The sequence below is a fragment of the Camelus dromedarius genome, chromosome 15 (assembly GCF_036321535.1).
Source record: "Camelus dromedarius isolate mCamDro1 chromosome 15, mCamDro1.pat, whole genome shotgun sequence".
Lineage (NCBI taxonomy): Eukaryota > Metazoa > Chordata > Mammalia > Artiodactyla > Camelidae > Camelus > Camelus dromedarius.
The window spans coordinates 45180244-45196573 of NC_087450.1; the positions used below are offsets into that span (position 1 = coordinate 45180244).

At 49.0% G+C, this 16330-nt stretch overlaps 3 protein-coding genes across 5 annotated transcripts in view; 1 reads left to right on the plus strand and 2 right to left on the minus strand.

Moving 5' to 3' along the window:
* Positions 1-3039, plus strand: part of IFT172 (intraflagellar transport 172) — a 33593-nt gene extending 30554 nt beyond the window's left edge. Inside the window, exons 41-48 of one of the 2 annotated variants that reach the window (XM_010991252.3) lie at positions 438-548; positions 740-859; positions 1405-1500; positions 1707-1766; positions 1850-1948; positions 2251-2404; positions 2604-2695; positions 2903-3039. In XM_010991252.3, the coding sequence (XP_010989554.2) occupies positions 438-548; positions 740-859; positions 1405-1500; positions 1707-1766; positions 1850-1948; positions 2251-2404; positions 2604-2695; positions 2903-2992 (822 nt within the window). In that variant the 3' untranslated portion in view covers positions 2993-3039. The remainder of the gene's footprint in view (positions 1-437; positions 549-739; positions 860-1404; positions 1501-1706; positions 1767-1849; positions 1949-2250; positions 2405-2603; positions 2696-2902) is intronic. The other variant, XM_031466767.2, reaches the window with a different exon arrangement.
* An 83-nt stretch (positions 3040-3122) lies between these two features.
* KRTCAP3 (keratinocyte associated protein 3) lies at positions 3123-4832 on the minus strand. 2 transcript variants are annotated; one of them, XM_031466770.2, is made up of 7 exons: positions 4660-4832; positions 4333-4517; positions 4186-4245; positions 3811-4017; positions 3551-3685; positions 3334-3447; positions 3123-3211 (listed from the first exon to the last, which is right to left on the minus strand). In XM_031466770.2, exons 1-6 carry the CDS (start codon positions 4685-4687, stop codon positions 3340-3342), a joined length of 723 nt encoding a protein of 240 aa, XP_031322630.2. In that variant the 5' UTR covers positions 4688-4832; the 3' UTR covers positions 3123-3211; positions 3334-3339. The 2 variants fall into 2 exon arrangements, with proteins under 2 accessions (XP_031322630.2, XP_064350725.1); XM_064494655.1 differs by having other exon boundaries at positions 3123-3214.
* Positions 4833-4857: 25 nt separating this feature from the next.
* NRBP1 (nuclear receptor binding protein 1) lies at positions 4858-15056 on the minus strand. Its single transcript, XM_010991249.3, has 18 exons — positions 14899-15056; positions 11983-12212; positions 11684-11806; positions 11401-11502; positions 10920-11009; positions 10726-10766; positions 10261-10355; positions 8669-8752; positions 8423-8481; positions 8175-8273; positions 6928-7060; positions 6627-6732; positions 6439-6489; positions 6209-6344; positions 5956-6009; positions 5805-5868; positions 5493-5548; positions 4858-5413 (listed from the first exon to the last, which is right to left on the minus strand). The coding sequence occupies exons 2-18, from the start codon at positions 12190-12192 to the stop codon at positions 5309-5311; spliced, it is 1608 nt and encodes a 535-aa protein (XP_010989551.1). The 5' UTR covers positions 12193-12212; positions 14899-15056; the 3' UTR covers positions 4858-5308.
* Between the last annotated feature and the right edge of the window lie 1274 nt (positions 15057-16330).

Sequence of the window (16330 nt, forward strand, 5' to 3'; positions counted from 1 at the left end):
AATGTACAGCCTCTCCAGAGGATTTACCCTTTGAAGAAATACCCTGCAACCTCCCCCTGTTCTTAACTAACACACAGGAAACAGTCTTTCAGAGATGAATCGTGCACACACCTCTAGGGCCTTATTAACTGCCTCCAGAGAATGAACACCGCTCTTCTATCTGAGCATCACAGCTCTCTGGAATATTATCCCATTAACACTGTGACTGTGCATTCACTGTCACACATTTGCCCACACTCACAGAGCACCAGTTAGGAAGAAATAATTGTTTTCTTACTCTTCTCTCTTCCCTAATAACACTTTCTCCAGCATTGTCCCTAAGCTCCTCCACGCACACACATTTACAGCCTGTTTTCCTCTCTTTGGCCCCACTTCCCCTGACCTTCTCCTCTAGCTGTCCCCTTATCACTCAGCTCTCCTTCTTCCTCCATCTCTAGAACTTTAACATCTACAAAAGGATCTTCACTGACATGGTGAGCTCACCTGGGACCAACAGCGCTGAGGCCTATTACAGCTGGGCTGACCTCCGGGATGTCCTCTTCAACCTGGTGAGGAAGTGGGCTGGCCAAGGGTGGACAGGCGATTCCACCTGTCCCTGTCCTCTTCTCTTCTTTCATGCACACAAACCTTTACCCTCAGAGAGACTGTACCTTCCTCTGTCCAGGTGGCCATCAGTTGACCACTCTGGCCCTGGCACTCCTCTGACCCCTGACTCAGGCTGTGACTCTTCCCACTCTAGTGTGAAAACCTGGTGAAGTCCAGTGAGGCAAACTCTCCAGCCCATGAGGAGTTCGAAACAATGCTGCTGATCGCTCATTACTATGCCACTCGCTCTGCAGCCCAGAGCGTCAAACAGCTGGTGAGATGGAGCAGGGAGGATCACTCAGTCTTACATACACATCTTCAAATTCAAATAAAGCTGAATGAATTTAAGTTCTGGACAGTCTCAAGCTTGGTCCACTTCTCTCTTAGCTTCTTTTCTGTTTAAATAAATCTAACCCTTGCTGAGATGGTTTTCTTTCTATACTCCTATGACCTTCTTAGGGCTCTGTGCCCACACAGCTCCAGCCTCATAATGTTCAGATATTCAAACCCCATGATTTCTACATGGACCTTGTATAACTTATATAGGCCTTTGGCTTATTTATAATAGTATATTGTATATATTTTTTCATGGAGTTGGACAGTAGAATTCTAGAGGTGGGAGGAAGTTTAGAAATAATCTAGGCCCAGTTCTCTTGTGCAGATGTGAAAAGCTAAGACCCAGAACTGCTTCAGATCCAGAGCAATTTAATATTGATTGTTGGTTTTCTGGCTCTATGGCTGCCTCAGTTATAAGGCCATTGGTCTGGTAGCTCAGTCACTATAGTGCCAGGATGTTAATGCTTTGACTTTAATCCATAGGAAACTATGGCTGCCAGGCTTTCTATTTCACTCTTACGTCACACCCAACTACTACCTGCAGACAAGGCCTTCTATGAAGCAGGCATTGCTGCCAAGGTAAGCAGTGGCCAAGAAGGGTGGGGCTAAGGAGAGAAGAAAATCAAAAGCTGGAGGGTAGACTAGCCCAGCTGCACAGGGAGAGCAAAGCTGAGTGTGGGGCTGGTGATACAGAGGATATCATTTTCCTGCATCCTCCTGGACTGTTCCCCGTGTGTCCTGGAGAAGAGCTGTTCACTCCCACTTACAGCTTATCTCTGTTGCAGGCAGTTGGCTGGGAGAACATGGCCTTCATCTTCCTCAACCGCTTTTTGGATCTGACAGATGTGAGTGGGGCAGTTGTGCCCAGAGGTTGGGAGGTTTTGCCTGTCACACCAAGCCTGTCTCATGGCTGCCTATTCTGCCACAGGCAATCGAAGAAGGGACTCTGGATGCCCTTGACCACTCTGACTTTCAGGATACAGACATTCCCTTTGAGGTGCCACTTCCAGCTAAGCAGCACGTCCCGGTAAGGGCACAGGACTGGAGAACAGGAAGCCTCACCAGCACGAGTGCAGAGAAGGGAGGACACTTCAGGGTGATCCTCCCAACCCTCTGTAATGGGCATCGGTCAGCAATATCTTTGGAAGGGCTTCAGGCCTCACTATTCCTACAGTGAAAGTACAAGCAGAGGAAAAAGCCAAGGCTAGGATTGTGACTGCCAATCCAAGGAGGATCATTTGTGGGTGAAAGGTGGTACACAGGATGACGGCTTAGCAAACCCCCTACTCACCACTGTCCACTTGCCCTATGCTGCTCTGCCCTTCTCAGGAGGCTCAGAGAGAAGAGGTTCGTAACTGGGTGATCACAGTCTCAGTGGACCAGCGGCTGGAGCAGGTTCTGCCTCAGGATGAGCGTGGTGCCTACGAGGCTTCCCTGGTGGCAGCCAGCACTGGAGTTCAGGCACTGCCCTGCCTCATTACAGGTACAGAATCCTACAGCACCCTGTATTCTTTGGTGGACGGAAAGGTGGGGGGGAAACACCAGCATCAAGAAATAGTTTTATTGTGATTCAGTAAAGGATGCAGAAGACAAGAGCATCCTACTTTCTATCCCTAATTGCTCTTCTTCCCCCTTCTCAAGTCCTCTCAAACTCCAATTCATCTTTTTGTCTTTCCCCACAGGATACCCTATTCTGAGGAACAAAATTGAACTTAAGCGGCCAGGGAAGGCAGCTAACAAGGACAACTGGAATAAGTTCCTTATGGCCATTAAGGTTAGAGAGGGAGGCTTGAGGGATGGGGACAGCGAGAACAGCACTTTAGAGGAACCACCACCAACCACTAGAAGAGTGGGTGGGGCTGTGAAGAAGGCAGGACAGGCCCTGACCCCTGCTCCCCACGCTGAGATGGAGCTGCTTTTCTTTATATCTGGAATGTTTTTCTCAGCACTGCTGAGTTCCTCTCGTGTTCTGTTTGCTCAGACCTCCCACAGCCCCGTGTGCCAGGACGTGCTGAAGTTCATCAGTCAGTGGTGCGGGGGGCTGCCCAGCACCAGCTTCTCCTTCCAGTAACTGGTAGAGTTAATAGGTTCTGTCCCTCATTAAAGTCTTGTAAGTAACTGAGGCCACTGTATTTTTTTCATCAAGTCACCCCCCAACACCAGCCCAGCACCCCTTTCCCCCAAAAGGAATCATTATCAGGTAGAGGAAAAAAGTTCTTTTATTACACCTGTTTATATCATCCTAGAAGTGAGTGAAAAACCCTCGTGGACTGAGCATCTGGGTCAGCACCTGCTTTATAGAAAGGAGAGCCTGCATCAGAGGGCAAGCAGCACAGCAAAGGACTTCACCCAGTTCTAGAAGTGGTCGCTGCTGCCACCCCTTCTCAGGCCACAGTCCTCCTGGCCCATTACCTGTCCTTAAGCCCAACTTTTCTGTGATGTCTGGGTTTCTTCATTTTGATCCAGTAGCTGCTCATTTTCCTGCCTTTTACATTTAGGAAGTTCAAGCTCTGTCAGTTCCTCCAGCTAGAGAAGAGGATGGAGTTAGTACTCTGGCCCTGAATTATAATTCAGCATCTTTTCAAACACAGTCTGTGTTGAATGAACTCTTCGTATTCATCTTCCTTACCTGCCCCTGTAGCCCTTCCTTCTTGCAGGGCCCAACCCCACGTAGGGTGAGTGCAGCCACACAGCAATAACCAGACAGAGCAGCCTCTGCTGCAGACATGAGCAAAGAAGGGATCCAGAGAGCCAAGGCTGTATCCTAAAAGGCAAAGAGGAAATGTGGGAGACTAGAGGGAGCAGGGTAGGAGTGGCAAGTAGGGGCCGTTAAAGAGCCGGACCAGGACCTTGTGGACTGCAGAAAGGCTGGGAATAGACTGGACTCACATAGATTCTTGTGGGATCAAAAGGGCAGTCAGTGTGTCCAGGCCCCTGGTCCAGTGGTAGCAAAGGATTCAGCAGTCCTGGATGGCAGTCAGCAATAAGACGGCGGCCACCATTGGCCACAGTGAGTGACACAGCGAGGAGGAGGCCCAGGGAGCAGGCAGCAGACAAGAGAAGGTTCACCAGAGCTAGTGCCAGCAGGGCCCAGTGCTGGTAGGGGCAGAAAATCAGGATGAGTGCCTGGGGTGGCTGACTCTCCGCCTGATGAGACACCTGGGTTTCTGTTTGCGGCTCCTCCTCCCACTTAAGAGATGAAGCTGTCAGCCCCCATTTCCCTGACTCTAGGCTTCCTCATTAAAGCTCCGGAAGTCCCCTTACCAGTCGTGGGCGAAGTAGGTTCTTAGATGCCAAGAGGCTCACAAGTCCCACGGAAACACTCTGGAAAACACAAAACCTGAGGCCCCCACAGCTCTCCCGCCCCGCCCGCCCGCCCGCCCGGGGCCCGCCCTGGCTCGCGGTGCTCACCAGCAGGCCGGACCCCACGGAGATGACATTGGCGGTGGTGTACTCCGGGGTGACGGCGCCGCGGGGATTGGCCACGTGCCGCAGGACAGTACCGTGCAGCACGGCCCCCAGCAGCAGGTTCACGTGGCCCACCAGGATCAGCGCGAGCCCCACGCGCATAAGCCGCCGGGGGCCCCGGGCTGCGTCTGCAAAGCACGGGGGAGGGGCAGGCCTGAGCCGGGACAGAAGCCGGGTGGCCCCTGGCGGCCGTTTCGAGTTGGCCAGAGGCCATAGGAAGGGTCGACGGTGGACGCGGGGAAGAACGCGACCGAAAGGGCCGGAAATTACCGAAACTGCAGAGGCGGCGACACTTCATCCGGTCCCTCAGCGCCTCGCCGCGGGGCAGCTCTACCTGGTCCCCGGCCCCGCCCTCGCCCTCGCGGCCAGTTCCGCCCGCCCGAGCGCACCTGCAGGCCCAACCTCCGCGCCCGGGCGTGGCTCCGCGCCCCCGCCCCCTAGCGGGGAAGACGCAAACACACACGACGCTCGTAGCAAAAAGTAGACTTTTATTACAGCAGCAACTGAGGCGAATCGAATGGCCCCCCTAGGGCCACCACTGCAGCACCACCCTTCTCTCCCGCCCCGTCCGCCCCAGCGGGATTGTAGAATTCAGCTCCCCCGGTGCCCGTGGGCTTCCTTCCCACACAGGCTGGGCGGGAACCAGCAGGTCGCTATTAGCCCCCAGCTAGAAGGCGGCTGCTGAGAAGGCCCAGGCCCACGTCTGTGCAAAACAAGTAAACAAAGTGCAGAGGGATGAAAGAGAGGGGGAAGGGGTAGAGAGGGTGATGATCAGAACCAGGGAGCCCCAAAGCCCTCCTGAATAATAAAGGAGAGAGGGGCTTCACAGGGTAATACTGACTGGGGGGAAGGGGCAGGAAGGCTGTAGCACATCTAGTGACAGCCACAGCTCAGATTAGGGGCCTGGCCCGAGTGAGCTCTAAGAGGAGACGGTGACAGCGGCTGAGTTGAGGGTGCTGTTTCTGGCAAAATTGAATTTGTTCAGGGTCTCCTCTAGCAGAGAAGTCAGCCGGCTCTGGTCAGCCTAGAGGAGGAGAGCTCAGTGAGATGGGGGCGGGGAGGAGGGGACAGCCAGCCAGAGCAGCTGAAGGCAGAAACCTCACCTCACTAATGAAGCCCAGCTGCACCAGCTCAGCCGCCAACTCGGGGATGTTCTCATCTGACAGAGAAACAAGAGAGGGTGAGCACAGTGCGGAGCAGAGGGGCACAGAGCCCTTCGCATAGCCCCAGTCAGGTGACCCTGGCTGGGAAAGAATGATACAAGCAAAAGAGATTCACCCTCCAATTTTAGGGGCTAAGATATTCATTCTACCAGTCAATGTGTTACTGCACTGTCACCTTCCCCACCCCTGAATATGTCCCTCACACTTAAGGCTCACAGACTCTCCATCCTCCAAGGGAAAGGAGAGACTCACTTGGCATCAGGTCACAGCTCAGGTGCCGGTTCAGTTTGTCCTCCAGCTTCAGCAGAAGCGTCAGCTGGAGAATAGGACAGTCAGAAAGTGAGGCCCCTCTTCCCCACCCTCTGGCCACCCAGCCCTACGCAACCCTGGCCCTGAGTCTTACGTGGTGTTTGACTCCCTCCTCCACCGACTCAATGTTGCACTGCATCAGCACCACCTAGGTAGAGGGGACCAAGAGGGTCAGTAGAGTAAGGACCAGTGAGTAAAAACCCCACAAGAGCTGGAAGCCTTTTCAGCCCACAGGACCTGGATGCCAAGGAGCAGAAACACATCTTCTCTAAAGAACAAAGCCTTATTTGCAATGCCCTCCCTCCCTTCCACCAGGACCACAGAGACATCTACACCCACAGCCCCACCTTGCGGGTCTCCACCTCAGCCGGTTCAGGTGTTGGAGTCTTGACAGACGGAGGTACCACAGGTGATGTCACCTCCTCCTGCTGTGGCTGCTGGGGCCGCGGCAGCCCAAAGGCTGTCAGGGGGTAGATCCCATTCCTACAGAGAGACAGGTCAGACTGGCTCCGTGAATCCTTTAGGACACCCACCCCTGCTTCCTCAAGGAAGCTCTTTTTCCTTATTCTTCTCTCACCTGACATCTTCAAGGAATTTATCCAATTCCAGGGCTGGTGACTGAGAGTACCTGGAGAAGAAAAGAAAGAAGATGGAAGGAAGGAAACAAGCAAAAGAGCAGACTCAACCACTCCCAAAGAATGGACAGTTGACAGAAACCTCAGGGTAGTGGTAACCAATCTCAAAACCTCTCAGTTAGTTACTCACAAAGTCTGAACTGGTTCTCTTCCTGGTCCTCCAGGGATTTCAGCCAGTACAGCACTGGTATCCATGTTTTTGGTGATTTCCTCCAGAGCATTCTCTGGGATCATGTCTGGAGGGTATGATGGAAGGGGAAGTTATAGAAGAACAGCTCAGACTAATCTCACAGAAGGCAGAAGGGTCCTGGGGGGAGTGGGGAGGTAGGTTGGGGCCTATTTGGAAGCAGAAGAGGGAAAAGAACATGCCAGTGATAGTTACAAGGCTCCAGAGTAGAAAAAAAATTCCTAGGAGGGTCAAGAGGACTCACGCTGGTGTCCCACAATGCAGTGGGCAGCAAGGAGTTTGAGCGAGGGCACTTCAAACAGTGCTGGGTGGAACAGAAGTTCTCTGGCTGTTGGTCTGCGAGCAGGCTCAGACTGCAGGCACTTTTGAATGAACTCCTAGAAAAAGGAACAAGGAAGTGGAGCAGGCATCTGGAAAGCACCCCACTGTGTTCATCTTTATCTCTGTCATTGTATCCAGTGTAAGACTATTTGAGAGGGCTTTGAAAACTATAAGGTATTATATGAAAGGTATCATTCACTTTCTGGTTTTAATTATTTTTCTGCTCCTCAACCACAGCTTGCTCTTTTCTTTACCAATCTCTCTCTTTGCTTTATTACCCCACTCACTGCTTACCTTCTTTTCCAACCCTGACCAAATTCACCTCTCTCTTCCAAAACTCACCCACTGTGGTCAAAAATATTCATCATCTTTTTATTTCCCAAGACCACTACCACAATTTCCTTTGTCCGCTACATCACTTCAGTTCACTGGATTTCCCCATGCTTCTTCTAACCCCCACTTTTCTACCTCCCATAGGTCATATAACAATTAACCTGTTTCCTCTTTCAATCTGGAAGGCCAACAAGGCCATACACCTAATGTTTCACTTGAACATCCCACCCTGACATTGAACTAGCCACAAGACTTCCTACTAATCTGCCTTCTTTTCTCTCCTGCTCCCTTTTACAACTAATGAGTTACAAACTGTCCTTGTTTGGATCTTTCTGTCCAGACTCTACTTACTAAAGTCTGTTTCCTGATTCATAACCCTTGTATCTTTTAAATCTTAGCTCATTTATTTCAGGGCACTCTCCCTAACTAACACTATATAAATATAAAACCCTAAATGACTGCTTTGATTAGTTCAAGCTGATTGGTTTGTTTAAAACTGTCAACATGGTTGTCTGAGAGTGTATACCTACTACCTGATGTAACCATCAAAGTAGTTTGCATTCATGTAGACACACCTAAATTAACACACAACCTTTAATCCCAATGTTACTCTTCTTAAACCACAAACCTGTGTGTGTATGTGTGTGTGTGTGTGTATGTGTGTGTGTGTGTGTGTACACACAAAACACCTAGGGAAATGTTCACTGCTTTGCTTGTCCTTTTTGATTTATATTCTCTTGCTCTTAAAAGACAGCATATTCCCAGTAGGTGGAAGGAAGAAAAACCTGAAGACATTTCAAAGTCTGTTAAGGAGGGAGTGATCCTGAAAATTCTCACCCTCTGTAATGGGTCTTCTAGAAGCTGGATGGCACTGCTGATGGCTTCCTGTGGCACGTACGAGGACTCTCCATTGCCCTGAATCTCTAGCACTGCCATCTGCAATGAGGCAGAATAAAAAAGAAAAATTTAGACCTAACAACTTCAATCACTCCCTCAAGACCAGTACCCTACTTGTCAACCCTCCACTTCCCCTTTCTTCATCTAATCTGACCCCTTTCCACCACCCACCCTTCTGGTCTCCTCACCTCCAGTGCACACATGCCAAAGGAGTAGATGTCCACTGCCGTTGTCACATTAGTGACTTCTAGGAAAAACAGAAAAGCTTTGGTGAATTCAGAGAGGTTGGGGCAGGGGATGGCAGAAATGTCTTAAAACTTTTTGTATGCCAGTAAAGAAGGACAGAAGTTTCAGTTATGTTACCTCTGTCTCTCAGGTTATAAGTCAGAAAACTTGAGGGATGGGCGCAGGGCAGAGAAACTGGGATGCCTCACCTCCATACTCTGGTGCAAAGAAGTGGAGATTCTTCTGCTCTTCCCGACAAGTCTTCACATGATTGTTGATAGTGTCAGGAGCCACTGAGAGTAGGGGAAATACCCATAATCTGACCACCATCAACAAAGTACAGTCTCACTCCAGAGAGAGGCCCCCAAAAGACCAATTCTCTCCTGAAGTCTCTAACCCTCAACAGGCACAAATCTATCCTTTTCCCATCATGAACTCCAGACTAAACATGAACACCACCTACCTCCCCTTTCTCAGGTCTACCCCATCTCATCTGAGGTCCCTAACTCAGTAGCAGCAAAGGCCCCACATTGAACTAACAGGTACATGGGAGTTTGGGGCAGGCAAGGGACACAGTCTAAGGGAAAACTTTCACTTGTGACCTGCTTACCTTCCCCAAAGCCCAGGTACATCTAATCCCTGATCACATAAAAATGTTTGATCTAGTTCTTTTATCACCCTGCAAACAGCATCAAAACACTGGCATCCCTTCCTAATCTGGAACAATTAAGAGACCTCAGAAACTTGGAAAACAAAGAAGGATTAACATACAACCAAGCCAACAGCCTCCTTCTTACCCACCTTTGCTGACTGAAACTCAAAATAGCTCAAAATTGAACCAATACCCTTAAAGCAGTTTCACTTGTAATGCACCAAAATTTTTAGACACCTGCTCTACCTTCTTATCCCTCAACATTGCCTGTCACAGGGCTGAACGAGGAACCAGGGCCAGGCCCAATTTGGACTCACTCAGATCATAAACAATGGCTACAAGTCACAGAGAGTCTGGGAGCACAGTATGACTTAGGGAACCAGCCTGATGATGAGTGGGGAATAAGAATTCAGGATGTAAGTAGCCAGCCAGGCAGAATCCACAGGAAACAAGCAAGTTATGGAAGGGCACGCAGGTGGAGGGCTGGTAGGGCAGAAGCCAAGCAGGCACAATTAGGCAGGGGAGGTAGGGGAACAGGGTTTGCTCCCACGACTGCATGCACTGGGCAGCCGCAAAGAGGAGCAGGGGGAGCACAAACACAGCCCCAAATGGGGCAGAGGGAGCTCTCACCATTAGCAAAAATCCTATGAAAGACTGTTGGGAACAGAGCAGCCCGTAAGCGGGAGGGAGGAAAACAGAGAAAAGTTGTGAGCGATGGAGCAGCCAAGCCCCAGACAAATGGACACACAAACTACATACAGACACAGCACACAGAAATGTTAAACACTGCACACATATACACAGCAAATGAAAGCACTCACAGCAGGCACAGCCTGGAACCTCCTTTGGCAGGGTCTGGCCCCAGGGGCTCAAGTCAGACCTTACACCTAACTCTTGCCCTTTTCCAACCTCCTATCAAGATCTCTGTATTAACCCAAGTTTCCCTCCAAAAAGATACAAGATTAGACCCTACCCACTCTCCACTAATTGATGGGCCTCTCCCTATGAACTACTCCTAACAAGGTCCTTTCTCTTATCACCAGCCCACACCTCAGAATTTTGCTCTGTTCTCCCCCATTCCTTTCATCTTACCCCCATGGTTCCCAAATTCCCGAGGCTCCCCTGCCCAGAACCTCTCCCTCCCCTCACCAGAGCCAATCTTGATGAGTCCGTTGTGCTGGATGAAGATGGTGTCACAGGTCAGGTTCCCATGGATGATGGGGGGGTCACAGGAGTGCAGGTAGCTGTGGGGGCACTGGGCTGTTAGAGGGGCCACTGGGAAATTAAGGGCAGGGGGAACCCAAGGGTTAAGAGGAGCAAGGGCCTGGTCTCCTGCTGGTACCACAAAAATTATACCCACACTCTGAATCTCCATTATGCCTGAGGAGTTAAATAGCTGGATAAGCACTAGGAGAAAGAGGTGGGAGATAGTATCGTGGTCAAGGCATTAGGATGAACCCTTTAAAAGACCCATAGGGGCCTAATCTTGACAGTATATGACTCAAAGAGAGTGGGGAGAGGCAGAAAAGAACAGCAGAGTAGTGCCCTGAAATCTGTTTGGAGGAACTAAATCAGGAATAAATATGGGAAAGACACTAACCAGATCCTACTTACCTTAGGGCAGAGAGGATTTGTGTGCACCAACGCTTCCAGGCCTGGAACAGAGTTTGATCCAAGGGTTAGCAGTAATCCCCTTGTTTAACCCTCCAACCAGTTCCCTCCACCCCTTCCTGATCAGCTTCGTAATTAACATAATCTTTTTTAAACCCCCAAACCAGTCTAAAGCTTTGTCTACTCTCCCTCTATACCTTTTCATTCATAGTCTTGTGGTTCTTTTTGGTCTTCTTCAGAAATTGCTTAAGACTCCCAGATGACATGTATTCTGTGATAAAAATGACCTGGAGAGGCAAAGCATACAAATAAGGCCTTACAGTAGAAACAATCCTTTATCTGGTAGCATATACACTATATATATGTAAAATTTGGAAGCTTAGGTATTTTTTAAATGAAGATTCTCTCTCTTTGTTCTTAGCATCACTTCCTTAGATTTAATAGATCAATGAAAGCTACTGAGCAATATGGGCTATGGGAAGGAGGAAACAAATATGCACTCATTTGTGCCCCAGCTATAACGGGACAAAAGGCATAGGTGGCAGTCATAGCCCTACTCTCATTTCCACAGCAGCTGATTTCAGCTGTTTCAAAACTACCTTATTTTATTCTCTGAATGTAAAAAGAACAATAAATACAGCTAGTCTCTTTGCAATAAGCTCAGGAGAAAGTTCTTACCCTGGCCTTGTTTTCTTTAATGTCAGCCCAATACTTGTGAAACTTGACAATGTTGAGATGTTCCAACTGAATCAGATTATCAAACACAGCACGGACCTTTTCCTGAGAGCAGAGACACTGGGTTAACAGGGTTGAGAAAGCATTATAATCCTAAAAAGCCATTCTCTATCCCTCTAGAGAAAAGATCTAACCCCAACATACTTTTCTCATGGTAGCTTCCTCAAACCAATTTAATACCAGTGTACTAACATCCCTCAGGCTGCATCCTTTCACCATTACTTACCTCCTGCAGTTTGTAGTTCTTGCGCTCAGAGAACTGTACTTCATTCCACACAACCTCTACACCCTCCTCTGTATCCATGGCCAGGTATGCACTGTCAATACCTGGTACATTCCGCTGATTCACCTGAGAAAAAATTCAAATGAAAGAGAATTAAAGTTATCACATGAACTCTCCATTTTAATACTCTATATGACCATCTTCTCCCAGGCTCTGACCTGTTAATTTAGTCTGCTCCTTTGAAACTCACCTCTTACCTCTTAGAATTCATTCTCTCAAGAGTAACACTACCACTACCTTACCTCTTCTCTCCTCTTCTGCCACCGCCCACAGGGTGACTCTTCCAAGATTTCAGACTCATCTTCACTTTCTTCTTCTTCCTCTGGGGAAGCAGCTGAGGTCGTGGAAGTCACAGGAGGTGACACTGACGTCAGGCCAGGTGCTGAGGACGAGGTTTCTACCTTTGGGTCTGAGCCACTGCTGAGTACTGTCTGGGACTCCCCCTCCGACATGCTGGAACAAACACTCAGGCCTGCATTGGTTGTAGCAAGGGTGGAGGGCAAAGGCAGAAAGGGTTAGGATAGATTCCATAAAGATTCCATCCTAATAACCTTAGCTGGGGTTAAAAATAAAACATATATCTCCCTTGTTTCCTTTAAATCCAAAATCAGAATTAGTCCTGAATGAACAGTGAAATATTCGTAGTCTACAGAAGGGGAGTTATCTTGGTTGAAGATGACTCACCCAGGAGTGGCAAACATAAGATTTATGGTAGTATAACCCTGTGTTTAATAAGGTCCAGATGAACAGCAAAATCAAGGGTCCCATCCCTTCTCAGCAAATACCCAATAGCCTTCCATGTGAATCCTCACCTACCTCTTGCTATGTATTCAAGAACCAAGGTCTACGTGGGCACTATTCAGAATAGATGACTCCAGACCCCTAAGACTGGACTTGTAGACCTCTCAGCCAATTTATCCAGCTGAAATCCTCAGCTGACTTATTCCACTTGAACTAACTCTGGCATTCACTATCTATCCCTCCTATGCACAGAATGAGCCTGCTAGTCCATGATGAGGTTACCCTTGGGCCAAGGGACTGGCAGTGGTTAGTGACTTCATCCTTGATGATCTCACCTTCCCTGTGATGTGAGTGTGGCAAATGGGTGGGTATTGTTTAGCAACATTTTTTTTCATTCACTCATTCAACAAATGTTTATTAAGCACTTATTGTGGGCCAAGCACCAAGTCAGGAGCTTGAAATACAATAGTGAACAAAATAAATAAGGTGCCCACATTCACAAAGCCACAAATTTAAGGCAGATCTAAGACTTTAAGTTTCCAGTTTTCATTTCATTCACATGGCTCAAAGGCTCCATTCTCTGAGGCACTGGATCTGACACAGGTATTTCTTTCAAGCACAAATAACTCGAGATACAGCTCTTATAGGAAAGAGTACTATACAGTATAATTTACCCTATAATGTGTATTATTACACATGGACATGGGTACTTGAAGAAAAAATTCTCAAAAGCTAAATGTCACTAACTTGTCCAGACAGTCACAGGACAACCACTTCCATATCTCTAAGAACGAAGGCTGTGAAGGTTTTGGAATCTGTGTGTGTTGGACTTAAGGAAGCACTCTCCAGAATGGAAATGATACTGTAAAGTAGATTTGCTCCTTTAAGTCAGTTCAATATACAGAAGCTTCTGATCAATGCTAATCTTTTGAAAAGCTCTTGTTTCTTTTTAGAACTCTTGGATGCCCCCTTCTGCCCATCTCTGTCCCCAACCAACACTATGCTTAACCCAAGTCAGGAGATTTTTATTAGGTGACATTCCAGTAAATATCAGAGGACAACAAAGCACTACAGAGAAAGTCTGGCAAGATATTATTTCACCTGTGTTTTTTTCTAGGTCCTTGCCTACCGCAGATTTCATTCAATCAGCCAGGAAAGTTATTATCTATCTGTATATCTTAGCAATCTACCATAAAACTTCAGTTACAGATGATTTTCCCCTGAAATGTAACTAAAAAGATGGTAAGAAAGTTCATACGGTTACTTTCTAAAGCAACTTTATTTACAGAATGTTATCCTGAATTTGAACAGCCAGATAAAATTCCCAGTTAGATTATATGAAGAAATGCCAGTGGAATTCTAATACGGGAAGCCTGTAGCCAATGGGCCCTAAAAAAAGTTCTGGACCAAGGGTAGAGACAATCCACAGTAGGGCACCACAAGAGACGCCAAACCTTCATCAGTCAGAAAGATGCCCTTTGAATATGCTTGTCCTCTCCCTCCCCAGTCTCTCCCCAGTAGGCAAAGTGAAGGCTACCGAAGAGGAAACCTTTGCAACTCTGGGAGTTTTTGTCTCGGGGTCCTTCATAGGTTTAAATGAGATCACACATGAAAAAGGCCATTTATGCTCCAAAAGGGCATCTTCTCGACGCCTCCAGCCACTCTAAGACGCATAATGTTCACTTCCGAGCAATACAGGTGGACCGCTGCAAAGTTTTTTCCTGTAAAGTTTTTCATTTGTTGGACTGCAGCGTCTCGGCATTTCAACTCCTCAGCAACAGCTCGCAGGCCACAGGCCTCTCAGCTGCCCTCACCCTGAGCGGACCAAAGAGGGCCTGAGACCTGCAGGTCTGTCCAGTCAGACATAAAGCAAGCTCGGGGAGGAATTTCACTCCAACAGGTCGCCCTGCCGGCTGTCTGCGAGCGGACGCCGGCCTGTGGGGCCAGCCCGGGAGCGCGCGGCAGCCACCTCATCAAAGGCCAGCCCGGCGACGCCGTCAGGGGCGCAGGCCACGCCCCCGCGCAGTCTGCGCGCCGGCCCAGAGAGCAGGCGCGGCCCCGACGCTGCGCTTCCGCAGGCCGCCGGGCCCGCGACCGCCGCCCCCGCCCCCGCCGCCGGCCCCGCCTCTCAACAGCCTGAGTTCGACACGAACGCCGGGCCTCGCGCCCAGCGCCGGCAGAATTCCGGGCGCGGGCGCGGGCGCCGCTGCCGCCACTCTGGGGCGGTCCGGGAGGGCCGGACAGGGACTGTGGGGCCGAGGCGGCCCCTTGGCTCCGGCGGACCAGGCCTTGGCCGCCCAGTGAGCAGAGCGGCCTCCAGACACCCGCCTGTCGGGATCCCACTGTCCGGGCCGCGGAGGCTGATACTCCGTCCTCTCGCCGAAACCCTCCCTCCCCTTCGTCCCCTCGGCGCTCACCTCCCGACTCCGCTCCCCGCAGCCTGCCCTTCAGCTTCAGCTCGGGTTCCGGGGCCCCGGATCAGAAAGACTCCCTCACAGCTGCGCTCCGCGGCGCAACCGAACTGCGGGCCCCGCCCTCGCGGCGTCCGGACCAACAGATGGGCGGTGCCGCACTGCCGTTGGGCTTCCATTGGACAAGGCGGCCAGCGTGGGCGGTGCCCCAGCTAGACGGTCGCTTGTAGGGACGGTCTTCAACCCCGTCTCCTCCCCTAGAGCCTGTCCGGCTGAGACCTCTTGGAGGGTTCGGTATTTTCCGTCTCAACTGGGTCTTGTCCCTCTGTCCACTCCAGGTGCCCACGATAGTTCTGGGCGAAAGAAGGCCTTCCTCCTCCTCTTGAAGGCGCCATGACAGTTCTAGTCTGACTGAAAGACAAAAGGAGCGAAAGACGTAACCTCAATCCGAGAGGAGTGCCCACCCACTTTCATTATTTGGGGGTGAGACTGCGCAGGACACCAATTCTTCAGGAAACTTTTAAAAAATGACTGAACACATTAATGCTGAAATTTTTGATGGTTTTCATAGTTGAAATAGTTGAAAATAAAATAGCATTTAATAGTTAATGCTTCGTAATTGAGTAGTACTGATATTTGCCAAAATTTTCCAAGAGGTATTCACAGATGTTCTCTCATTTGATCCTCATGAAAAATTTAAATGACCATTCAAAATAGTTGACAAATGCAAAAATATTGAGTTAGAGGCATTAAGCTATTAACCAAAAATTGGTGAGAACCAAATCTAGAATCCGAAATAGTAAGATTCATTGAAGACTTCCTTGAAGATACTTGGAAAGAATCTGGATTAGTGACCGCGAGGAGGTGCAAAGATTCTAGGTGAGCCCATTGATCTTAGAAAACTAAACCCGGAGCCCAAAGAAAAGACAGTAACTTTGCCCCTAGACTCGAATTGTGGAGAGAGGAGGATGAATCAGTCATTAGAACTTGTGAATGTCGTAATCATCAAATTTCACTGTCCTTAAGGGGAATCTCTAATCCTATTTAACTGAAAGAAAGAATAATATCTGGCAGAAGCCCTCTCACTTTCTGGCTCTTCTCAAAATAGTTTTTAAAATCAAACTTTCATCCTTCCTTGATTGTTTTCACCTTTGAAAGAGAGGGCTCAAACACTTCTAGAAACCTGATGAAAGCTATGGACCTTGTTCTGGATATTTTAAAAAGACATCTGCCCACCAACTGTAGCATATCATTTCAGAGAGTGAAGGTTAAGAATCTTTGTTCTAATCTCAAAGACTGTTCCTCCTCTCCAGATTAACTTTTTCACTCTGTAGCCTCCAAAGCAATTAATTGGAACACCTGGCCCATGGTAAACATTCATTAAATATCAGTTGATATTATTATAGTTTGCCGTTTTCTTCTGTCTGAGCCTTACTCT